Raw genomic sequence first — 26,813 nt, forward strand, 5'->3', positions numbered from 1 at the left:
CAACTGGCGACCATCCGGGCGGACGTCCGCCCTCAAAGCCCCCCAGTGCACGTACGAATGACCCATCAACCACACCAGACAAGGAGGCGAATCTGAAACGGAAAACACAGTTAGGCACCACCATATAACATTTGCAAGCATAACAACAAAATTACAACATATGGGGGCGGACATAAGACTTAAACCTTTTAGACTCCCAACGACCAATACGCCTCACCCCCTCATCATCCAACCCCCAGCGCCCTGCTTCCGTTGCTGCGCCAATCCGGAAGGAATGAGATGAATATGAGCTTGCTGCAACCCCAACCGCCGTCAAACATTTTTTAAAAACAGCTCCAAACTGAAACCTGGACAAGAACGACCCGTCCACATGACGTAACAAAGGCAAATCTGGAGACCCCCTGTTTTTTGTAAAACCCCGCATGCACTCTACTGGGCACATGACCGACCCCGGGAGAGCGAACAAAACTATCAGTTTTCCCTTCCCTAATTGGTCAGTTTTTTGATCTACGCAACCATACCTCCAACCGATCTGCAAAAAGGCACACCTCCCCAGATCTCAGCCCCCCTGCCTGTTTAGTACTTGGCGACACCAACTCACCTACTCTAAATGCTCCGAAGAACGCCAACGAGAAAGCCAACCGAAACAAATCCATTTCATCTGAAGAACGACATACCGATGCCAATGAACCGCCCAACAAGCCCAGCAAAGCAAACGACACCGGCCTTCTACTATCCGCCTCCACCCTACCTCTGCGCAACCCCTTCAAAGCCTGCGATACCAGAAATTCCTTCGATACATCCCGCAAGCCCCGCAACTTAAGCCCAAACGCCACCGCGGATATAAACCGGTTCACCTTCGCTACTGAAAACCCCCCCTCCCAGGCATCCCCTAACCAATACAAAAGTGCCACCAACCTGTCTCTATCCGTATTGACATCACCCAACTCTCTTACCCACTCCTCCCACTGCCTCCAACAAGCAGCATAAGCCCTCCACGTCGTGCGCGCCAAAGACCTTTGTAACAGCTGCTCTACGGGACCGATACCAGATCCCATAGATGATCCGGACACGCCAAACCGAGACGTTCCGCTCCCGGGGCCAATTCCCGAAACCGGTCCCACTGCGAGCGAGAAAGAGCATCAGCAACACAATTCCGTACACCCGGGACATGCACCGCCACCACCCACGCGTTCAGCGACAAACACACCAACACTAAATGTCGCAACAATTGAACTACCGGAGGAGAGGACGCCGTGATGTTATTAATGGCAAGCACCACCCCCATGTTGTCGCAGTAAAAACGGACCTTCTTATCCCTGAGCCTGTCCCCCCAAATGGTAGCCGCCACCACGATGGGAAACAGCTCGAGCAGGGCCAGATTCCGCGTCAATCCACTGGACACCCAGCTAGCCGGCCATTGACCTGCGCACCACGGACCCCCCCCGTAAGCTCCAAAGCCACCCGCCCCAGCCGCATCCGTGAAAATATTCAGATCACTCGTATCCTGCGCTGGGGCCATCCATAGCGAGCGACCATTGTACTGGCCCAAGAAGTCATCCCAAACCTGAAGATCAGCTCGGTGCTCCTCCTTGAGCCTCACAAAATGATGCGGCGCCCGCACTCCCGCCGTTGCCGCCGCCAACCTTCTACCAAACACCCTCCCCATCGGCATAATCCGGCAGGCGAAATTCAACTTCCCCAGCAGCGACTGAAGCTCCCTCAGCGACATTTTCTTCCTTCTACAAGCCCGTCGCACCTCCAGCCTCAAAGCACCCAACTTATCCGCCGGGAGCCGACACTCCATTGCCACCGAGTCAATTTCGATTCCCAAGAAAGAAATCGTCGCTACCGGGCCCTCCGTTTTTTCCGGCGCCAAAGGGATCCCAAAATCCCTCGCCACCTTCTGCAGGGCATGAAGCAAGTTACCGCAAACCGGCGAACCCCCCGGGCCAACGCACAAAAAATCATCTAAGTAATGGATCAACGAATCGACCCCGGATACTCCCCTCGTTACCCACTCCACGAAGCTACTAAACGCCTCGAAGTATGCACAAGAAAGAGAACACCCCATCGGAAGGCACCGATCCACGTAAAAGGCCCCATTCCAAAAACAACCCAACAGCCGTTGGCTTTCTGGGTGGACCGGCAACAACCTGAACGCCGCCTCGATGTCGGTTTTTGCTAGCAGCGCCCCCGGACCCGCAGCCCGCACTAACCCCACCGCCTTATCGAATGAGGTATAAACTACGGAACACAACTCGTGATCAATCCCGTCATTTACCGACGAACCTTTGGGATACGATAAATGTTGAATCAAACGAAACTTTCCGGGCTCGCGTTTAGGGACAATACCCAAAGGGGACACAACTAAATCTTTTACCGGCGACTCCACAAATGGCCCCGACATGCGCCCCAACGAAACTTCTTTTAACAACTTTTCCGACACGACTTCCGCATGCAAGTAAGCCGATTTTAAATTTCTCCGCGTAACCGGAACCTCATAAGGAGGCGGAGGAATAACAAAACCAACACTAAACCCTTCATAAAGCAACTTAGCTGCCGCCCTATCCGGATACTCATTTAGATAAGGGGCCATCCTTTCCACCCTCACCGGCGACACCCCCTTGACCAGCCCCGTGCTGGTTCCCGGACCTCTTTTTCCGCAGACATTTTGCCGCCCCGTGTGATGCACCATTACACTCGGAGCACACGTGCTTGAACTTGCACGTGGCCCCAAACTTGCACTGGCCTTCATTGAATTGCCAGCAAAACCCCGCCTTTCCCCCGCCGCTTGGTCCACTCTGACTAGTCTGGCCTCCCTGGCCACCGCTCCCGGGAAAGGGCTGCCTAACCGGAGCCGTAACCCGTAACCAGAGAGCAATATCCTTCTGGTCCCACCGAATCGCCGGCCGAACCGCCTTCCGCTGACGGAATTGCTCATCATATCGCAGCCACGCCTGACCCCCATACGCCCTATGAGCCTCCCCAATAGCATCAAAATAACAAAATAACGCCGAACAATTTTCCGGCGCCTTTTCCCCTATCACACTAGCCAATATGGCGAACGCCTGCGACCAATTAACGAACGTCTGCGGGATAAGCCTATACCGCCGCCGTTCCTCCTCGTCCTTTTTACTCTCATCCCGCTTGCTCTTATCCAAATTGAATTTAGCCAGCGGCAAGAGAGAAAAAATTTCAACGTATTCATCTTTCCAGATCCGATCACGCACCTCCTGCTTTAAATGCGCCCCCAACGGACCCTCAAAACAAACATACACCTCCCCCCGAGCACGATCGTCCATGCGCACTCGATCGCCGTCCTTCTGTGCCTCAGTCTGCACCGACACCGCGACCCCCTCTCTAACCGCCACCACAGGACGCGCCTGCAACGATCCCACGTCCCTGGGGCCTTCCCAAACTACCGCAGGGGACACTTCCGTTACAACCGGCGCCGCGGCCCTATCAAGGCGCCCCACCAGCTCCCGTAAGCAACCCACTAAATCTGCCAAACCCGCTCCGTCGCGTCCGCCCGCGCCACTACCGGCCCCCGATGCTATGCTAGCAGCCCCCCCGCCGACACCCGACATAAAAATCGCTGGATAAGACAATAATGGAGTTATACACTCACCGGGCTGCACAGGCGCTGTGTTCCCGTCAGCCGGACCATCCTGACCTCGACGATAGACGTCCAGTTCACCTTCCTCCAGTTCTTCTCTCGCCGACGACTGTCCCTCCCAACGACATCTTCGGAAAGGGGATGAGGACGCGCTGACCGATGGGCCGGCAACCTGCCGCCCGACCGCCGGGACCCAGACTTCCGACCGGACCTGTTGCCTCGACGTCGCTGCAGATCTAGTCGTCCGTCTAGACGATCCTGACGAAGCCTGCCCCCTGGCCGGAACATCACCATGCGGGGCGGCCGTACCTTGCTCTCGACATCTTCCATCTGATGGGGGAGGGGTGACAGGGAGCCCGGCCTGCGACTCCCTGCTTACCGCCGGACCCCGTCGCGGCCTGGGATTCCTGCCAGGACGCAGGGCCTGGGAAGGGGCGGTCCTCCCAGCTGCCTGGCCTGCAGCGTCCGGGATCGGGCTCCCTCTGCGACGCCGTGTCCGCGGGACTACCTCCGGACTAAGGCGCTCTGGAGGTCGGGACCGCCGAGAGGGACGGGTCGACACAGCCTGCATCGCCGTCACCCCTGCCACCGCTCTCTGCCTGCCCAGCGCAGGAGCGGTTGTTGCCGACTCCCCCCCCGCCGCCATAGCCATGCTCGTAGGGGGGCCGGGGGAGGGGAGCCTGTCCCTTACAACAGACCCCGAACGCCGTGCCCGACGTGGCGAAACGGCGTCCGGGATCCGCGTTAATGCAGCCACGGTCTCCTCCAGCCATCCGGGACCGTGGTGCACAGCAGCGGCGCGCAGCCGCTCTAAAATCAAGGCCTCTGCCATTACTAAAAAACCGGGCAACGGGGAGCTTTGCTTACTGTGTGTTACTCCTCCCGCTGCTTCCGGCTCAATGCCGAGAAACAGCGGGAAGCGCAGCAACGGCCCCCCCGCCCCCCTTAACTCCTCCCCGTCCCTCCTTCAGCTCCTTCAACTTTCCCTGACCTCGTAACATTAACCCTTTCCCTACCAGGACGGTCATGTCGGCTTCCCTTAAGCCTGCAGCTGCGTCCAGCCTCTTCTATATATAAAGTTGCACTATAAGCAGAATGTAAATGGTATGTATTATTTTCCAGAACAGAAAATACATAGCTTCTTATAAGTGTTGAGAGCCTTTTAAAGAGTGAAATAAATTATGATTTTATAAATTATACCAGAGGCATCACAAGAACTGGGCACTTGGGGTGCATGCCCTGCTTTTCCTGCTCGACACGGTCTCTCTCAATCATTTGTGTCATAGATTGGCCAGTCACTCATCCCCTCCACTAAGATGGTGTAGACCTAGGTGACTTAGGGTGGACTAACTATATGTGCAATAGCACAGGGGTCCTGGAAGCAAGAGTGCCACCAACACCTTTAGGTGTCCCTATATGTTATTTATTCTAAATGGTCAAAAATTCTTCTTAGATTAAATTCATAACATATCTCTATGGGGGTCAGAGCTCAATTTTCCTGATATAAAGCAACAAATTCTGTTCTTCACACAGCTGTAAAGTGAAATGATAAAATTCTAGCTGCTAACAGTTGTTACTAGAATGATCTAATTGAGTTAAATGGGAGCTTTATGAATCAGTAAACATTAAGCTCCCCCTTTTGCCATTTGCAGGCAGGCAAAATATCACCATTTAAATGTTATTTCCTACCTTAGTCAGTTATGGCATATCTGTATTATCCGTAGAGGTTCGACCGCTTGAAGTCCAAGAAGAACAGAGATGCTGCAATTCCGTCTACATTTTTCTCTATACATTGAATAAGGGAAGATAATCTGATAGGTCCACTGAGGTTGACTAGTGCGGTGGATCATTTCTTACTTGCACAGGCCGTGTTCTCTCTGTGTTCCCGCCAAGTGGAGAGGCTCAGGCAAGCACTGTACTTGGGGGCACCTGACAGGCATTGTGTATGGTACACCCGGCAGGTACTTTTATTAGGTAAGCTCATTTAATTCTTGTCTATTGTGCCTTTTACTGATCTTCATCAATATTATTTTTCTTATTGATCCAGTCTGGATAATCATGATGCCCTGCAGACCACCTGTATGGCACTAGACCACCACTATGATGATGTTATTTGATCACCGTATGGCAGTTTTATTTGGTCATTATATGGCTCTGTTTTTGGTCACTCTATGGCAGCCTTAGTTGTTCACTTTATTTTGGTAGTATTCCATCATTTCAAGGCAGTATTATTTGGTTACTGTATGACAGTATTTGTCAGTTACCATATAGTAGTATTATTTGGTTACTGTATGGTGGTGATATTATTTGTTCACTATATGATGGTGTTCTTTGATCACAGTTTAACAGTATTAATTTGAGGTATAATAGACACATAAATAAATTTGTGATCAAATCCTTTGGGGTGCAGCTAAAACTCATACCTCTGCTGTGGGTGTTATGAGATTACAGTACTGGCCCTGACAGGGCAGATTCTAGCTTTTCTACTGCTTGAGGCAAAAATTGAAATGCCCCCCCCAGATCTTGATTGACATCCACTTGGCTGTTCTACATCACTAGCAGCCTCACAAAAAAAACAACAACATACCACCCACTATCTTGCTGCAGATCATACAGTGACTACAGTACTGATTAGAGGCAGAATAAACATTTACATTAAGTGATTCACAGGTGACGTCTCCATCCGGTCCAGACTTCTATGATGACTTCTCCTGGCCACAGCCCATGTCTGAAGTTTTATGCTCAGTCTTCAGCTTGTTACTTTTCTGCACCTATAAGTGAAGATAAAATTCTCATGGTGCCGCACACAACGCCCCTAAATAGAATAGCGCCATACACTGCACCTCTAAATATAATAGTGCCTTACACTGTGTCCCTGATTATAATAGCACCATACACTGTATCCCTGATTATAATAGCACCATACACCCTGTAGATGGTGCCCCCATAGAGCCCCCTGTAGACAGTGCCTCACATAGGGCCCCCTGTAGACAGTGCCCCACATAGAGCCCCCTGTAGACAGTGCCCTACATACATAGTGCCCCCTATAGAGCCTTCTGTACATACTGCCCCTGTGGATAGTGCCCTACATAGATCCCCATGTAGATTGTAGCCCCTGTAGATAGTTCCTGGGCCCTGCCATTCGGTGCTTATGCATGTAATTGTATCTGCGCCCCATAGATGCAGGTACATAGTGCAGGAGGGGGTGGCGGCTGGTTTCAATAGCCCCGCCACCCCCTCAGAGAGGCAGCAGGCCGTCGCCTGAGGCGAGATGCTCATCTCGACTCATGGATGGTGCATCCCTGGCCCCTGAATGAAATGTAAAACTCACAACATTGATAAAATACACAATATACCCAAAAAATTAAGAAGTAACAGTAAACAAACAGAGCTTATAAAGTGGCTTTGCCACCAATAAATTTTATCGCAATATCAATTACGTATGCCAATAGTGTCTAATTGGTGCGTGTCTGACTGCTGGGACCCTTGCCAATCCCGAAAAATAAAGGGGACTCAACACTCGGTAAAGCGCAGTGGCGTATTTGGCACTATATCTGAAAGAAACCAAAGAGGCTGCTGCACTAAGGGTGCTTTCACACAGACCGTTTTTATGCAGTTTTTGACGCAAAACAAACAGGTGTGGATCATAAAGGCAAAGAAAGTATAAAGGACAGATTCTACTTCTCTTTTTTTAATCCACTCCTGGCTTTTGCTTCAAAAACTGCATTAAAAAAAATTGCATCAAAATGGCATGTGTGAAGTACAGTACCACTCCCAAACAGGCACTGTGGATGAATTGCAACACAGTCCCATTCACTTAAAGAGGCTCTGTCACCACATTATAAGTGGCCTATCTCCTACATAATGTGATCGGCACTGTAATGTATATTACAGCAGTGTTTTTTTATTTAGAAAAAATATAAATGTTGACAGAGTTATGACCTATTTTAGATTTATGCTAATGACTTTCTTAATGCCCAACTGGGCATGTTTTTACTTTTTGACCAAGTGGTAGTTGTGGAGTGAAGTGTATGACGCTGACCATTCAGCGTCATACACTTCACTCCATTCATTTACTCTGCACATAGTGATCTTGATGGATCATGATGTGCAGTCACATACTCCCACATTAACGTTACTGAAGTGTCTTGACAGTAAATAGACATCGCTTTCAGCCAGGACGCAATGTCTATTCACAATCCCGACACTTCGGTAACGTTTGTGTGGGACTTACAGCACAGCAAGCGTAATCTCGCGAGATCACGCTGTAAATGACAGTTTACAGCGTGATCTTGCGGGATTACGCTTGCTGTGTTGTAAATTCCACACAGCCGTTACCGATGTGTCGGGATAGTGAATTGACATCGCGTCCTGGCTGGAAGCGATGTCTATTTACTGTCAAGAGCAGGGGCATAGCTAAAGGCTCATGGGCCCCGGTGCAAGAGTTCTTATTGGGCCCCCCCCCGCAAACTTCTCATGGCAGACGGTCCGCAGCTTTCAGTTGTGACCTATTTTAGATTTATGCTAATGACTTTCTTAACCCCTTCCCGCTATTGGGCGTGACTGTACGTCCAGATTCAAAGTGCATTCCCGCAATAGGGCGTACAGTCATGCCCTGTAGATAAAGCGAGCTGTGCACGCTTCATCTTCAGCGGCCGTCAAATATAATACACAGCTGACATCCCGCTGCAACAGCGGCTGTGGCAGTTACCGCCGATCGCAGCCATTTAACCCCTTCAATGCGGCTGTCAATGGCGTACGCATTGAAGTGGTTGACAGAGGGAGGGGGCTCCTTCTGTGCCCTCCCTGCGATAGATCGTGGGTGGCGATGGTTGCTATGGCAACCAGGAAGCCGTTGCTAGGCTTCCTAGTTGCCCAGGTACGGAAGCCTATTAGATCCTGCCCGAGGACATAAGTAGTGCAGTCTATTGTACCGGGGATCAGAAGACCAGATCTTCACGTCCCCAGGTCAGTGTAAAAAAAAAAAAGAAAAAAAAAAGGGAAACATTTTTAAAAATAATGTGAAAGAAAAATAAATAAAAGTTTTAACTACTAAAAACAACTCGTTTATAATAAAAAAATAAAACATGAAAAAAAACAATACATAATAGGTATCGCCGCGTTTGGAACGGCCTGATCTATAAAAAGATCACATTATTTTTACCGCAGAGTGAACACCGTAAAAAAAAATCATAAAAAACAATGACAGCATTTTATTCTTTGGTTATCTTGTCTCAAAAAAAAATGTCATAAAAAGTGATCAAAAAGTTGCAAGTAACGCAAAATGGTACCAATGGAAACTACAGTTCGTCACGCATAAAACAAGTCCTCCCGCAGCGATATAAACGAAAAAATAATAAAGTTATGGCTGTCAGAAAATGGCGACACTAAAACATGATTTTTTTTTAGAAAAGAGAAATTTTGTTGTGGGAACGTAGTGAAACGTAAAAAAAACTATATAAATTTGGGGTCGCTGTAATCGTATCGACCCGCAGAATAAAGTTAACATGTTGTTTATACTGCACGGTGAACACTGTAGAAAAAAACAAAAACGTGCTAGCATTGCTGTTTTTTGGTTTCCTCATCTCCCAAAAAATTGAATAAATGTACCCCAAAATGGAATCAATAAAAATTACAGCTCGATCCACAAAAATCAAGCCCTCACACAGCTCCGTCAGCGTAAAAATAACACGTAATGACTCTCAAAACGCAATGATGCTAAATGACGGCCGAGACCAATTTTTTAGCTCCAGTAGAATTTCACTAAATACCCCACATCGTCATTTGAAGGACCCCACAGGTGGACCCTGCAGCGGAGATTAGGAAACTTTAGGGCCTTGTGCTGCTCATAGGGCTAGTGAAGAAGTCAAAGATTAGGCAATACTGGAGCGCAGATATTTTGTATAATACCCAATAAACCCGGCCTCTGCATAAAGGATTGGTTCAAAGCGTACCAGACCAATCCATGGATTATTCATTCACACCATTATTACATCATCCTATTATGCCCTGATGTACTCCGCCCAGTTTACATATACCCTGATGTACTCCGCCCAGCTTACATATACTCTGATGTACTCCGCCCAGCTTACATATGCCCCCACAGTATAAGCTAAAATACCTGTAAAATCCAAGCAAAATCTGCGCTTCAAAAGCCAAATAGTGGTCCAACTGAGCCTGGCAGTGTGCCCAAACGGCAATTTCTGACCACATATGGGGTATTACTGTATTCTGGAGAACCCGCTTAACAATTTATGGGGTGTGTGTCTACGGTGGTACAAGCTGGGCACTGAAATGGCATATCTGTGGAAAACTGCAATTTTCAATCTGCAACATCTAATGTGTACTCATTTTTGCAAAACACTTGTCGGGTCAAAATGCTCACATTAGCTCTAGATGAATTCTTTGAGGGATCTAGTTTCCAAAATGGGGTACGTTTTCGGGGGTACCACTGTACTGGTACCTTAGCTCAATGCAACATGGTGATCAAAAAGTTGCAAGTAACGCAAAATGGTACCAATGGAAACTACAGTTCGTCACGCATAAAACAAGTCCTCCCGCAGCGATATAAACGAAAAAATAATAAAGTTATGGCTGTCAGAAAATGGCGACACTAAAACATGATTTTTTTTTAGAAAAGAGAAATTTTGTTGTGGGAACGTAGTGAAACGTAAAAAAAACTATATAAATTTGGGGTCGCTGTAATCGTATCGACCCGCAGAATAAAGTTAACATGTTGTTTATACTGCACGGTGAACACTGTAGAAAAAAACAAAAACGTGCTAGCATTGCTGTTTTTTGGTTTCCTCATCTCCCAAAAAATTGAATAAATGTACCCCAAAATGGAATCAATAAAAATTACAGCTCGATCCACAAAAATCAAGCCCTCACACAGCTCCGTCAGCGTAAAAATAACACGTAATGACTCTCAAAACGCAATGATGCTAAATGACGGCCGAGACCAATTTTTTAGCTCCAGTAGAATTTCACTAAATACCCCACATCGTCATTTGAAGGACCCCACAGGTGGACCCTGCAGCGGAGATTAGGAAACTTTAGGGCCTTGTGCTGCTCATAGGGCTAGTGAAGAAGTCAAAGATTAGGCAATACTGGAGCGCAGATATTTTGTATAATACCCAATAAACCCGGCCTCTGCATAAAGGATTGGTTCAAAGCGTACCAGACCAATCCATGGATTATTCATTCACACCATTATTACATCATCCTATTATGCCCTGATGTACTCCGCCCAGTTTACATATACCCTGATGTACTCCGCCCAGCTTACATATACTCTGATGTACGCCGCCCAGCTTACATATGCCCCCACAGTATAAGCTAAAATACCTGTAAAATCCAAGCAAAATCTGCGCTTCAAAAGCCAAATAGTGGTCCAACTGAGCCTGGCAGTGTGCCCAAACGGCAATTTCTGACCACATATGGGGTATTACTGTATTCTGGAGAACCCGCTTAACAATTTATGGGGTGTGTGTCTACGGTGGTACAAGCTGGGCACTGAAATGGCATATCTGTGGAAAACTGCAATTTTCAATCTGCAACATCTAATGTGTACTCATTTTTGCAAAACACTTGTCGGGTCAAAATGCTCACATTAGCTCTAGATGAATTCTTTGAGGGATCTAGTTTCCAAAATGGGGTACGTTTTCGGGGGTACCACTGTACTGGTACCTTAGCTCAATGCAACATGGTGTCAAAAAAGGAATCTTGAAAAATCTCCACTCCAAATACTAAATGGCGCTCCTTCCCTTTAGCGCCTTGCTGTGTGTCCAAATAGCAGTTTATGACCACATGTGGGGTATTGTCTTACTCTGGAGAGAATGCTTTACGAACGTTGAAGTGCTTTTCTCCTATATTCTTTGTGAAAATGCAAAATTTTGGGCTAGAACTACATATTTTTGCAAATGCTCACTACACCCCTAGATTAATTGCTCAAGGGGTGTAGTTTACCAAATGGAGTCACATTTCAGGGGTTCTTACTGTACTGGTACCTCAGGGGCTTTGTAAATGCAACATGGCACCCAGGAATCAATCCTGCAAAATCTGCGCTGCAACTGCCAAATGGTGCTCCTTCCCTTGTATCCTGCCATGTATCCAAACAGCAGTTTATTACCACATATGGGCTATTTCCCTTATCGGGAGAAGTTGCTTTACAAATGTTACGGTGCTTTTTCTCCTTTATTTGTTGAGAAAATGAAACATTTTGAACTAATGCTACGTCTTATTGGAAAATAATGTAATTTTTCATTTTCACTGCCCATTTCTAATAAAATCTGAGACACACCTGTGGGGTCAAAATGCTCACTACACCCCTGGATGAATTCCTCAATGGGTGTAGTTTGCCAAATGGAGTCACTTTTTGGGAGTTTCCACTGTACTGGTACCTAAGAGGCTTTGCAAATGCGGCATGGTGCAGAACAACCAATCCAGCAAAATCTGCTATCCAAAATCCAAATGGCGCTCCTTCCCTTTTGAGCCCTGATGGGTAATAATACAGTAGTTTATTACCACATATGGAGTATTTCCGTACTCTGGAGAAGTTTCTTTACAAACGTTGGGGTGCTTTTTCTCCTTTATTTGATGAGAAAATTAAACATTTTGACCTAAAGATACGTCTTAGTGGAAAAAATATAATTTTTCATTTTCACTGCCCAATTCTAATGAAATCTATGAAACACCTGGGGGGTCAAAATGCTCACTACATCCCTAGATGAATTCCTCTAGGGGTGTAGTTTCCCAAATGGAGTCACTTTTGTGGGGTTTCCACTGTACTGGTACCTTAGGAGCTTTACAAATGCGACATGGTGCAGAGAAACCAATCCAGCAAAATCTGCTCTCCATAAGCCAAATGGCGCTCCTTCCCTTCTGAGTCCCGCCGCTTGCCCAAACAGCAGTTTATGACCACATGTTGGGTATTTCTGTACTCTGGAGAAGTTGCTTTACAAATGTTTGGGTGCTTTTCCTCATTTATTTGTTGAAAAAATAAAAAATTCTGAGGTAAAGCTACATCTTATTGGAAAATAATGTGATTTTTCATTTTCACTGCCCAATTCTAATGAAATCTATGAAATACCTGTGGGGTCAAAATGCTCACTACACCCCTAGATGAATTCCTCTAGATGTGTAGTTTCCCAAATGGAGTCACTTTTGTGGGGTTTCCTTTGTTTTTGCACCACAAGACCTCTTCTAACCTGACATGGTGCCTGAAATATAATTTAAGAAAAGGAAGTCCCAAAAATCCACGAGGTGCTCCTTTGCTTCTGGGGCTTTTGTTTCAGTCCATTACCACACTAGGGCCACAAGTGAGATATTTCTAAAAACTGCAGAATCAGGGCAATAAATATTCAGTTGTGTTTCTCTGGTAAAAAACCTTCAGCATTACAATGGAATTTCTGCAAAAAAATGATTTGGGAAATTTCCCTTTCACTTTGCTTTAATTCCTGTGGAACGCATAAAGGGTTAAGAAACGTTCTAAATGCTGTTTTGAATACTTTAAGGGGTGCAGTTTTTAAAATGGGGTGATTTGTGGGGGTTCCTAATATATAAGACCCTCAAAGCCACTTCAGATCTGAACGGTTTCCTAAAAAACTAGGCTTTTGAAATTTTCTTGAAAATGTGAGAAATTGCTGCTAAAGTTCTAAGCCTTAGTCCTAGAAAAATAAAAGGATGTTCAAAAAATGATGAAAACATAAAGTAGGCAAATTGGAAATGTAAACTAGTAACTATGTTGTGTGGTATTACTATCTGTCTTACAAGCAGATACATTTGAATTTACAAAAATGCTAATTTTTTCACATTTTCTCAAAATTTTGCTGTTTTTCACAAAAAAAATATTGAATTTATCAACCGAATTTTTTCACTAACATAAAGTACAATATGTCACGAGAAAACCTTCTCAGAATCGCTTGGATAGGTAAAAACATTCCGAAGTTATTACCACATATAGTAACACGTCGGATGTAAAAGATGAGGGTCTGTCATTTGGTCCAAAAGTGGCTGCGTCCTTAACGGGCGTGTTTTTACTTTTTGACCAAGTGGGCATTGTGGAGAGAAGTGTATAACGCTAACCAATCAGCGTCATACACTTCTCTCCATTCATTTATTCTGCACATCGCGATCTTGCTAGATCTTGATGTGCAGTCACATACTCACACGTTAACATTACTGAAGTGTCTTCACCAGTGGCGTAGCTATAGGGGTCGCAGCGGTCACAATTGTAACCGGTCCCCTGTTACTGTAGTAACTGACAGTACTTACCTTCCTATTTGCGGAGCGCAGCGGAGGTCCTGACGTCACAGCGCATGACGTCACAACACTATGCGCCGCGCACAACATCGTGATCCTGGATGGAGTCAGGACAGAACTTCTGCCGCGACTCAAGAGGAGGGTAAGATTAATATCCCTGTCTGCTGAAGCTGATTGGCGAGGTCCGCCTCCCGGGAGCCGGCCAATCAGTTGTTTTGAAGGGGCCACAGCACTCGTACGAGAGCTGCTTCCCCTTCATTCCGGTCACTGGTTTACACTGCGAATCCGTGTTGGCGATTCACAGTGTGAGTGAGTAAGTGAAATGAAGGGGAAGCAGCTCTCATATGAGTGCTGTGGCCTCTTCAAAACAGCTGATTGGCCGGCTCCCGGAAGACGGACCCCGACACATCAGCTATTGATGGTCTATCCTGAGGATAGGCCATCAATGTTTAGGGACTGGACAACCCCTTTTAAGACTACGATGTTGCAGGCTTAGAGGGCCCATGAGACAGGATCACAGATTATGTGATGCTGTCTGTTGGGCCCTGTAACTAAGCCAATCACATGGTAGGCTTAGATACATGGCCCATGTGTGATCCTGTCTGATGGGCCCTGTATTTAAGCCTACCACACGGTAGGTGTAGATACAAGGCCCCAGCACACAGTAATCTTATACTGTATAAGATTACTGTCTGCTGGACCCCGTATCCAAGCCTACCTTGTCGTACACAGACAGTATCACACAGACAGTATCACACATGGGCCCTGTATCTAAGCCTAACACATGTGTTACTAATCGTTTTTTGTGTGTTTTCTTACAGGTTCAGTCGTTGGACTATGTCGGATTCCAGGATTACTTCGATGACGGCTTTTTTTATTATCAATAAAATGGTTAATGAGAGTTGTGTGTTTTTTTATTTCAATAAAATATTTTTTCTATGTCTTTGTGTTTTTTTTTAAACTATATTACTACCGACTTAGTAATGGCCTCTGGCTGATTGACAGCGTCCATTGCTAAGGCTGGGCTTAGTGTTAGCCGGCAGAGGCTAACACTAACCCCCTTTATTACCCCGGTACCCACCGCCACCAGGGGTGCTGGGAAGAACCGGGTACGATCCAGTACTTGACCATCTGTAGTGACGGTCGGATAATGGGGCGGCCGCAGGCTGGTATTATCAGGCGGGGAAAGGCCAGAAACAGCGGCCCTTCTCACCCCTGCCGCTGCTTTATTGTATCTGGCTTGTATATGAAAAATGGGGGGGGGGGGACACCACATCATTTAAAAAAATATATAATAATTGGAAAGAACGATGTGGGGTCCCCCCACCAATTTTCAGAACCAGCCAGCTAAAACACAGCAGCAGCAGGCAGCATTACCAGGTTCGGAAGGGCCAATATTTTTGGCCTTCCCCAGCCTAATACTACCAGCCTGCCGCCGCCCCGGTACCTGACCGTCACTACAGATGGTCGGCTACTGGTTCGTATCCGGCTCTTCCCGACACCCCTGGTGGCGGTGGGTACTGGGGTAATAATGGGGGTTAGTGCTAGCCTCTGCACCTGCTAACATTAAGCCCCACCTTAGTAATGGAGGTTGTCAATCAGCCAGCGGCCATTACTAAGGCGGTAATAATAACGTTTAAAAAAATACAAGCGCATTAGTAACACATAAAGAAGCGAAACAATTATTATTCTTACCTTTCCTGGGTCCAGCGTTGGAGCCGCAATGTCAGCGAGCTGGGCCATATATCTAATCCGATCATGTGTGATACTGTCTGCTGAGCCACTGTATCTAATTCTATCATGTGTGATACTGTCTGCTGGGCTACTGTATCTAATCCCATCATGTGTGATACTGTCTGCTAGGCCTTATAATCCTATCATGTGCGATACTGTCTGCTGAGCCAATGTATCTAATCCTATCCATAGTTTATAGGGTCATAGTGCTATAGATATGCTGTCTCCTATACACACACATTTTTTTGGGTGCACACCTATGTATTGGGGCTATTTCCCCTGACATTTTAAGTCCTTAGTGACGCTCCTGGCTGCTAGTGCTGTATTGATGGGTCACTTAGGAGACCCAGCGATGCAACTGAAAGCTGTGGACCGTCAGCCATGAGAAGTTTGCGGGGGGGGGGGGGCCCAATAAGAACTCTTGCATCTGGGCCCATAAGCCTTTAGCTACACCCCTGGTCTTGACAGTAAATAGACATCGCTTCCAGCCAGGACGCGATATCTATTCACAATCCCGACACTTTGGTAACGTTTGTATGGGATTTACAGCACAGCTGTAATGACGGGGGTAGGGAAACGGACAAGTGAGCCCTAATCTACCCGCCACTCTGTCCCTGCCTACTTGCAACGACCCGCCCTAGGCGACGGGGTACAACTTGGCGGCGGTCCCTACGCTCAGTAAGTGCACGAGACAAGGGAACACAAAGCAAAGGGAAAGGGGCAGTTGCCCACGGCAACACCGTGAGCAACAAGAATGGTGAACGAGCCGAGTCAAAACCAGGAGTGCACGAGGTACCAAACGCAGAGCAGAAGAGTAGTCAGTAAGCCAGGGTCAGTATGGAGCAGGATCAAATAGTCAGAAGCTGTAGCTGGGCCAGGAAACCACACGAGAAGAATCACAAGCAAAGGAGGAACAGGAAAGTCAGGTATAAATAGACAGAGGGCGGAGCTAGCTCCGTCTGGCCAGGCTGCGATAGGCTCTCCCACTCCTAAGCGGTGGAAGATGGAGTCAGTCTCAGAGACACACACTCAGGTGCAGACTGATTACCTATGGGAGTATAAACAGAAGTTGTGCCTGGCAGATCCTTTACAGTACCCCCCCTTTTATGAGGGGCCACCGGACCCTTTCTAAGTGGACCTGGTTTATTGGGGAAACGAAGGTGGAACTTCCTGACCAATACCCCAGCGTGAACATCCCGGGCGGGTACCCAAGTCCTCTCTTCAGGCCCGTATCCTCTCCAATGGACCAGGTACTGGAGGGAGCCTTGGACCATCCTGCTGTCCACAATCTTGGCCCTCGAATTCCACCCCCTCAGGGGTGAGAACGGGAACAGGAGGTTTCCTCGAGGGAGCCAAGGACGGGGAGCAGCGTTTAAGGAGGGAGGCATGAAACACGTCGTGTATTCGAAAAGACGGGGGCAACTCCAGTCGGAAGGAGACAGGATTGAGGACTTCAATTACCTTATACGGCCCAATAAACCGGGGAGCAAACTTCTTGGACCGGACCTTAAGGCGCAAGTTCCTAGACGATAACCACACCAGATCCCCGACCATAAACAAGGGGTTAGCAGAACGTCTTCTATCAGCCTGAGTTTTTTGTACCCTCTGGGACGCCTCTAGGTTCTTCTGAACCTGGGCCCAGTCTGTGCACAGTTCCCGATGAACGACCTCTACCTTGGGATTGTTGGAACTACCAGGTGAAACGGAGGAGAACCGTGGATTAAACCCAAAATTACAGAAAAATGGGGAGACCCCTGACGAGTTACTGACCCGGTTATTAAGGGAAAATTCGGCGAGGGGAATGAATGAGACCCAATCATATTGACAGTCAGAGACGAAACACCTTAAATATTGTTCTAGAGATTGGTTAGTCCTCTCAGTTTGGCCATTAGTTTCAGGATGGAAGGCAGAGGAAAAGGACAGATCAATCTCCAACTTTTTACAGAAGGCTCTCCAAAACAAGGAAACAAATTGTACCCCTCTGTCCGAAACAATATTGACAGGGACCCCATGGAGACGCAGGATGTGTTTGACAAACAAGGTAGCTAACGTCTTGGCGTTGGGTAGTTTCTTGAGGGGCACATCTTACTGAAGCGGTCTACTACCACCCACACCACCGACTTGTCTTGAGATGGAGGCAAATCGGTGATAAAATCCATGGAGATATGGGTCCAAGGTCTCTGGGGAATGGGCAAAGAACGTAGTAAGCCCGCTGGTCGGGACCTGGGAGTCTTGGACCTAGCACAAACCTCACAAGCGGCGACGTAGGCCTTAACGTCTTTAGGCAACCCAGGCCACCAATAGTTTCTGGCAATGAGGTGTTTGGTACCCAGGATGCCTGGATGACCAGATAGTGCGGAGTCATGATTTTCCCTAAGTAACCTTAGCCGGTATTGCAGGGAAACAAACAGCTTGTCCTCAGGAAGGTTCCCGGGAGCTGAACCTTGATCAGCTGCAATTTCAGAGACTAAATCAGAATCGATAGAAGAAATGATTATACCAGGAGGCAAAATACAAGCAGGATCTTCCTCCAAAGGAGGGCTGGCCATGAAGCTATGCGACAGTGCATCGGCCTTAATATTTTTAGACCCAGCCCTATAGGTAACCAAAAAGTTGAATCTGGTAAAAAATAGCGCCCATCGGGCTTGTCTCGGGTTGAGCCTCCGGGCAGATTCTAGGAAAACCAGATTCTTGTGGTCGGTAAGGACCGTTACCTGGTGCCTAGCCCCCTCCAGGAAGTGGCGCCACTCTTCAAATGCCCATTTAATGGCTAAGAGTTCACGGTTGCCAATATCATAGTTACTCTCAGTGGGCGAAAACTTCCTGGAGAAGTAGGCACAGGGGCGGAGATGGGTGAGGGAACTGGTACCCTGGGACAAGACAGCCCCCACTCCCACCTCGGATGCATCAACTTCCACGATAAATGGCTCCATTTGGTTGGGCTGAACCAGCACAGGGGCCGAGATAAAGCACTTCTTAAGGACCTCAAAAGCCTGGACAGCCTCTGGAGGCCAGTGGAGGAGATCAGCACCTTTGCCAGTGAGGTCCGTAAGAGGCTTAGCGATGACCGAGAAGTTAGCAATAAATCTCCTGTAATAATTAGTGAACCCCAAAAAACACTGTAACGCCTTCAGGGAGGCAGGTTGAACCCATTCCGCCACAGCCTGGACCTTGGCGGGGTCCATGCAGAATTCATGAGGAGTGAGGATTTGACCCAAAAATGGTATCTCCTGTACCCCAAACACACATTTTTCGGTTTTCGCAAACAGTTTGTTTTCCCGAAGGACCTGGAGCACCTTCCTGACATGCTCAATGTGGGAGGACCAGTCCTTGGAAAACACAAGAATGTCATCAAGGTACACTACAAGAAATACCCCCAGGTAATCTCTCAAAATCTCATTTATGAAATTCTGGAAGACCGCAGGAGCATTACACAACCCAAAGGGCATGACGAGGTATTCGAAATGACTTTCGAGCGTGTTAAACGCAGTCTTCCACTCATCCCCCTCTTTGATGCGGATAAGGTTATACGCCCCCCGTAGATCAAACTTAGAGAACCATTGGGCCCCCTGAACCTGATTAAAGAGATTTGGAATCAAAGGAAGGGGATACTGGTTTCTTACAGTGACCTTATTCAAGAAGCCAGCACCTACCGGAGAAGTAGAGGGGCGAATGTAACCCTTGGCCAGACATTCCTGGATATACTCTCTCATGGCTTCACGTTCGGGACAAGAGAGATTAAATATCCTACCCTTAGGGAGCTTAGCTCCTGGTACCAATTCAATTGCGCAATCGTATTCTCTATGAGGCGGTAACACTTCGGAGGCCTCCTTAGAGAAAACATCCGCGAAGTCCTGAACAAACTCAGGTAGCGTGTTCACCTCCTCAGGGGGAGAAATAGAATTAACAGAAAAACATGACGTCAAGCATTCATTACCCCATTTGGTAAGCTCCCCAGTATTCCAGTCAAACGTGGGATTATGCAACTGCAACCAGGGAAGGCCTAAAACCAAATCGGAAGATAATCCCGGCATCAACAGTACAGAGCACTGCTCCAAATGCATGGAGCCAACAAGGAGTTCGAAAACAGGGGTATGCTGTGTAAAATAACCATTAGCAGGAGGAGTGGAGTCAATACCCACTACCGGGACAGGTTTAGGCAAATCAATCAAAGGCATAGCTAGAGACATAGCAAATTTCGACAGACATGATATTAGCAGAAGACCCTGAATCCACGAAGGCACTGCCGGTAGCAGACCTACCACCAAAAGAGACCTGAAAGGGAAGCAAAATTTTATTACGTTTCATATTTACGGGAAATACCTGTGCGCCCAAGTGACCTCCCCGATGATCACTTAGGCGCGGAAGTTTTCCGGCTGCTTATTCTTACGCCTAGGACAGGTGTTCACTTGATGCTTGTCATCCCCACAATAGAAGCAGAGACCATTCTTCCTGCGGAACTCTCTACATTGTCGGGGGGACACGGAGGCCCCAAGTTGCATAGGTACCTCCGAGTCTTCCGTGGAAGAGCGAAGCAACGGGACCTCGGGAGGCATCATGGGGGAGTCAGAGGGGAAAACACAAAAACGTTCAAGCTGCCGTTCCCTGAGACGTCGGTCAAGTCGTACCGCTAAAGCCATAACCTGGTCTAGGGAGTCAGAAGAGGGATAGCTAACTAGCAGGTCTTTCAGGGCGTTCGACAGACCCAACCTAAACTGGCACCTTAAGGCAGGGTCATTCCACCGAGAAGCTACGCACCACTTCCTAAAGTCAGAACAATACTCCTCAACAGGTCTCTTACCCTGACGTAAGGTCACCAGCTGACTCTCGGCAAAGGCAGTCCTCTCAGTCTCGTCATAAATGAGTCCGAGAGTAGAAAAGAAACGATCAACGGAGGAAAGTTCAGGGGCGTCGGGAGCCAAGGAGTAGGCCCACTCTTGGGGCCCTTCCTGGAGCCGGGACATAATTATACCCACCCGCTGGCTCTCAGAACCTGAGGAATGAGGCTTTAAGCGGAAGTAAAGCCTACAACTCTCCCGAAAGGAGAGAAAAGTCCTCCAGTCCCCTGAGAACCGGTCAGGCAACTTGAGGTGGGGTTCAAGAGGTGAGGTGAGGGGCACTACCATGGTAGCGTCAGGCTGGTTGACCCTCTGAGCCAGGGCCTGGACCTGTAGGGAGAGACCCTGCATTTGCTGGGTCAGGGTCTCAAGGGGGTCCATAGTAGTGTCAGGGAGCAGGGTAGACTAGGTATATGGGCTTGTGATTATGTAATGACGGGGGTAGGGAAACAGACAAGTGAGCCCTAATCTACCCGCCACTCTGTCCCTGCCTACTTGCAACGACCCGCCCTAGGCGACGGGGTACAACTTGGCGGCGGTCCCTACACTCAGTAAGTGCACGAGACAAACAGACAAGGGAACACAAAGCAAAGGGAAAGGGGCAGTTGCCCACGGCAACACCGTGAGCAACAAGAATGGTGAACGAGCCGAGTCAAAACCAGGAGTGCACGAGGTACCAAACGCAGAGCAGAAGAGTAGTCAGTAAGCCAGGGTCAGTATGGAACAGGATCAAATAGTCAGAAGCTGTAGCTGGGCCAGGAAACCACACGAGAAGAATCACAAGCAAAGGAGGAACAGGAAAGGCAGGTATAAATAGACAGAGGGCGGAGCTAGCTCCGTCTGGCCAGGCTGCGATATGCTCTCCCACTCCTAAGCCTGCCATCCTGAGTGGTGGAAGATGGAGTCTGTCTCAGAGACACACACTCAGGTGCAGACTGATTACCTATGGGAGTATACACAGAAGTTGTGCCTGGCAGATCCTTTACAACAGCAAGAGTAGTCCCGCAAGATCACGCTGTAAACTGTCATTTACAGTGTGATCTCACGAGATTACGCTTGCTGTGCTGTAAGTCCCACACAAACGTTACCGAAGTATCGGGATTGTGAATAGATATCGCGTCCTGGCTGGAAGCGATGTCTATTTACTGTCAAGACACTTCAGTAACGTTAATGTGGGAGTATGTGACTGCACATCGTGATCTAGCAAGATCACGATGTGCAGAGTAAATGAATGGAGAGAAGTGTATGACGCTGATTGGTCAGCGTCATACACTTCACTCCAAAACGCCCACTTGGTCAAAAAGTAAAAACACGCCCAGTTGGGCATTAAGAACGTCATTAGCATAAAGCTAAAATAGGTCATAACTCTGTCAACATTTATCGTTTTTCTAAATAAAAAAAACATTGCTGTAATCTACATTACAGCGCCGATCACATTATGTAGAAGATAGGGCACTTATAATGTGGTGACAGAGCCTCTTTAAAGAGGCTCTGTCACCAGATTCTCAAATCCCTATCTCCTATTGCATGTGATCGGCGCTGCAATGTAGATAACAGCAACGTTTGTTTTTTTTAAAAAACGTTCATTTTTGGCCAAGTTATGAGCTATTTTATATATATGCAAATGAGCTTTGAAATGGACAACTGGGCGTTTTTTTTCTCGTTATGTCCAACTGGGCGTGTATTGTGTTTTTAACTGGGCGTTTTTACGTGTATGACGCTGACCAATCAGTGACCAGTCAGCGTCATACACTCCTCTCCATTCATTTACACAGCAGCGATGTGCAGCCACATACACAGAGATTAACGTTAATCAAGTGTCCTGATAATGAATACACATGACCATCCAGCCTGGACGTCATGTGTATTCAGAATCCTGACACTTCTGAATCTTTTCTGTGAGATTCCAGCAAGCCACGCGTAATCTCGCGAGATTACAGAGGTAAACGAGATTTCGTTTCCCTTGCTGGAAATCTCACAGAAAAGAGTCAGAAGTGTCAGGATTCTGAATACACATGACGTCCATATCAGGACACTCGATTAACGTTAATCTCTGTGTATGCGGCTGCAGATCGCTGCTGTGTAAATGAATGGACATGAGTGTATGATGCTGACTGGTCACTGATTGGTCAGCGTCATACACGTAAACACGCCCAGTTAAAAACACAATACACGCCCAGTTGGACATAACGAAAAAAAAACGCCCAGTTGTCCATTTCAAAGCTCATTTGCATATATATATATATATATATATATATATATATATATATATATATATATATATATATAAAATAGCTCATAACTTGGCCAAAAACGAACGTTTTAAAAAAAACAAAAACGTTACTGTTATCTACATTGCAGCGCCGATCACATGCAATAGGAGATAGGGATTTGAGAATCTGGTGACACAGCCTCTTTAAAGAGGATCTGTCTCTCTCCTGACCGGTTTGTTTTAGTAAATAATTGTATTCCCCATGAAGTAACAAATCTGGAGCAAACTTGTCTTAGGACGCTGCCGTTCCTTTATTGCTCCTCCTATAAACGTAATTATAAATTGACAACAGGGTGTTACCAATTGGGGGTGAGTCCCTTCTCAGACTGGCAGTGTCCAAACATTGCTGACAGAGTGAGACTGCGTAAGAACACACCCCTTTCACAAAAGGAATGGTAACACCCCATTGTTAATTTATTCATAAATTTCTACGAGGTATAAGAGAGGAATGGCACAACACAGCGTTCTAAGAATATATGTTCCAGAATTGTATTATATATAAATAAAAACAGTAAATAGGCAGTACTCACAAAAGCTTACAGTGAAAAAAAGAGGGTGCTTTATTGACCCCAAAAGTGCGACGTTTCGGCTCACAACCTGAGCCTTGAAAAGGGCTCAGGTTGTGTGAGCGGAAATGTCGCACTTTTGGGGTCAATAAAGCACCCTCGTTTTTCACTGTAAGCCTTTCTGAGTCCTGCCTATTTACTGTTTTTTGCCTAGAGGGACAGTGGTCAGTTCCCTAAGGCTTGCACCCCCTTTCATTTAAGCCTGTGCTGCTGGATTATATATATATATATATATATATATATATAGTTATTTTTTAATATTACCCTCACAGACTTTGCTGCCGTGACAACAAGGCTTATATTTAAAATGCATATTGGAACACCCACATACCATGCTGAATTATTTTTAGAAAACTTTTTGTACAACTCACATACAGGTAATAAACCACTAGGTGTCAGCATTGTCTAAATGTGATTGATGCTGATCACAGGGTTTGAATCTTCTTTATCGTACATTTTGTGAATCAAGAGTAGAACGGTCCATTCATCTATTCCTGATGTAAAATGTGTGCTCAGCTCTGGCCATATGTATGTGAATAGATTATATTGGATACCATAACATTCTAAAGACTTGTTACTGGATAAGTGAGATTTTAATTTAAACTATTAGAATTGCGATCATTCTGAGTTTTTATGCCATGTCTTTAACTTTGATGTTGCTGAGTACAGTGGATTACATGAAAAACAATTGGATCCTTGAACAAATCAGAATAAATTTTCTGCATAAAGCTCAAATAAAAACACTTGGGGCTGTCTTATGTTTTGTTTTATTATATTAGGACTCAGCGTACTGGAAAATACACTTATGCTTAAAATACGAAAAGGGGATGAAAAGCATAAATACCCAAACAGAAGAAATGACTTGACAGGACCTAATAAATAGAATACCACATAAGATGATCCATTTTTAACAAGTACCCATCATTATTATTATCAGCTCATGTGCCCTAAGATGCATACAGACAATTACAATAGAATAATCATTAAAATTCCTGGTTAATGTCCATTGAATGCTGACAAATACTTGGAAAAAAAGAAAGGTACTCTTGGAGTATGATAACTATATTACAGTATTACAATTTCTTACAGATTTCTCATCTTATTATTGTGTCAAGAAAACATGTAATGTTATTATCATCATGAAGTGGCACAACATGTATATGAAGGCTGAAGAATACTATATATATTCCAAGGATGTGATTATGATGATATATCTTACAGGTCACCCACCCACCAGACTATTTTGTATACAATTCTATTGTGTGCCAGCAGTTTCTTAGCTTTGCTTCATTCCCCTCAATATTGACACCAGTAATGCGGACACATTGTTGTCAGTAACAATAATGAATGAAGTCTACATTACTCACAGTCTACCAGGAGGAGAGCGGCCATGAGTAGCAGGGCGGTCAGATCCCCCATGGCACATCAGACGTCTTCTATAGCCTGGCACCAGGGTGGTTGGGTGATAGACTCTGCAGGTTTAGGATGGGGATAGCAGGCTCCAGGGTACTGCCAGCTGGATGATGTGACTGTGGGATCACATAGACTACAGCAGCTAAAGTTTGTGAGCAGCAGAAAGGGGAAGGCACAGAGGAGGTTCGTAGCTCCGGCAGCAGGTAAGCGCCTGCAGGGTGGTGAGTAGCAGGTGTACGGGAGAAGCTCCTGCTGGTGGTTACTGTCCGTGTGGAGCTTCTCCTGCTGCTGTGAGATCCGTAATGTGCACCGTAAATATGTCGGCGCCGAGTAACACGCTCACTCGACACATGTGGAACCTTCCTTTTCCTTCCATCCTTAGCAGCAGTACATGAAGAGGTTAATCCTTCTCCTGGATTGTGGTTAGCTCTTTTACAACATATATAAACAGCCTCCTCCCCTCTCCCGCTGCTGTTTGTTCCTGTCCTCTCCTGGGACAGGTGTATAAGGGGCTCAGAATGTTTCCTATTCAGTTTGACTACAACAATGATGTTCTTTTTACAGAGGTTGGAAACGTTGTTCTGGATACTTCCCTGCTGTGGCACGCAGCTAGCGCCTATGCACGTGAAGTAAGTTCCTACCACCAATCGCGGCGCACTGTCCCTGGTTTTCCAGCTCGTTCATTCCCTTTCTTAGAAAAGAGACGCAGGTAAGACTAGAGGCTTTCTCCCTTTCTGTCGAGTATCTGGTAGTTTGCATCCTGACCTTTCTGCCATGTATTACGGTTCATCTCCCACAAGTTATCCTGGGAGGCCCTCTTGTGGACTATGGCTGAATTACTTGATATTCAAATTACTATATGCTTCGTCCTAGGAGTCAAGAAGTGACTGGAGTTTCTGGGAGAATAGTTCTGGATACTAGAGCACTAGTAAACCAGTCCGCAGGTGTTGTCCAAGGAGCACAGATCCAGAAGAGGCTAATAAGGGCACGTTCAGACGTGGCGGCAGAGGCGTAGCTAGGTTCTCCAGCACCCGGGGCAAAGATTCAGTTTGGCGCCCCCCCCCCCCCCAACCTCTTTCCCGACATCTCCTTCCCCCTCGCCGTGTTTGTTTTCTCTACCAATCGACGTGTCCTTTCTTTTCCACATTTCTTTTTATGTAACTCGAGCATAAAAACATTTGTACATTTTACAAGCAATATAGTTCTATACACAACACCAGAATAGTGCTCAGTACATAAATACAGCCCCAGAATCAAGCTCAGTACATATATACAGCACAAGCACAAATACAGCTCAATTTAGTGCAACCCCTGACGTATAGATTCACACTAAATTGTTTCCAGCTCCCAGCATGGCCCGAACAATGGTAAGGATATGCTGGATGATGCTGTTTCACAAAAAATAAACCCGATCATAATCATACCACCAATCATCTCACTGCAGATCATACAGTGACTACATTACTGATTAGAGGCAGAATAAACATTTACATTAAGTGACTCACAGGTGACGTCTCAGATTCTAGTCTTTTTCTCCATCCGGTCCAGACCTCTATGATGACTTCTCCCGGTCACAGACCATTTCTGCAGTTTGCCGCTCAGATGTCTTCAGCTTCTCACTTTTCCTACATTTCTACACCTATAAACAAAGATAAAGTTCTGATTATACCACATACTGTGCCCCTAAATATAATAGCGTACCATACACACACACACACACACACACACACACCCTGCCCCCATATAGCCCACCCCTGTATAGTATCCCACATATAGCTCCCCCTATAGTGCTCTACAGATGGCCCACCCCTGTATATAGCCCCTGTAGATATAGCCGACCCCTGTATATAGTGCTCCACATATAGCCCACCCCTGTATATAGCCCCCCTGTAGATATAGCCCACCCCTGTATATAGTTCTCCACAGATAGCCCACCCCTGCATATAGTCCCCTGTAGATATAGCCCACTCCTGTATATAGTGCTCCACATATAGGCCACCCCTGTATATAGCTACCCTGTAGATATAGCCCACCCCTGTATATAGTGCTCCACATATAGCCCACCCCAGTATATAGCCCCCCCTGTAGATAGAGTCGCACCATAGAAA

At 46.6% G+C, this 26,813-nt stretch overlaps 1 protein-coding gene across 1 annotated transcript in view; it reads right to left on the reverse strand.

The window, feature by feature from the left end:
• CHRNB4 (cholinergic receptor nicotinic beta 4 subunit) overlaps window positions 1-25,423 on the reverse strand; it is a 53,009-nt gene extending 27,586 nt beyond the window's left edge. Inside the window, exon 1 of the mRNA XM_075855133.1 lies at window positions 24,660-25,423. Coding sequence (XP_075711248.1) covers window positions 24,660-24,711 — 52 coding nt within the window. The 5' untranslated portion in view covers window positions 24,712-25,423. The remainder of the gene's footprint in view (window positions 1-24,659) is intronic.
• Window positions 25,424-26,813: the final 1,390 nt, after the last annotated feature.

Source organism: Rhinoderma darwinii, chromosome 3, assembly GCF_050947455.1.
Source record: "Rhinoderma darwinii isolate aRhiDar2 chromosome 3, aRhiDar2.hap1, whole genome shotgun sequence".
NCBI lineage: Eukaryota > Metazoa > Chordata > Amphibia > Anura > Rhinodermatidae > Rhinoderma > Rhinoderma darwinii.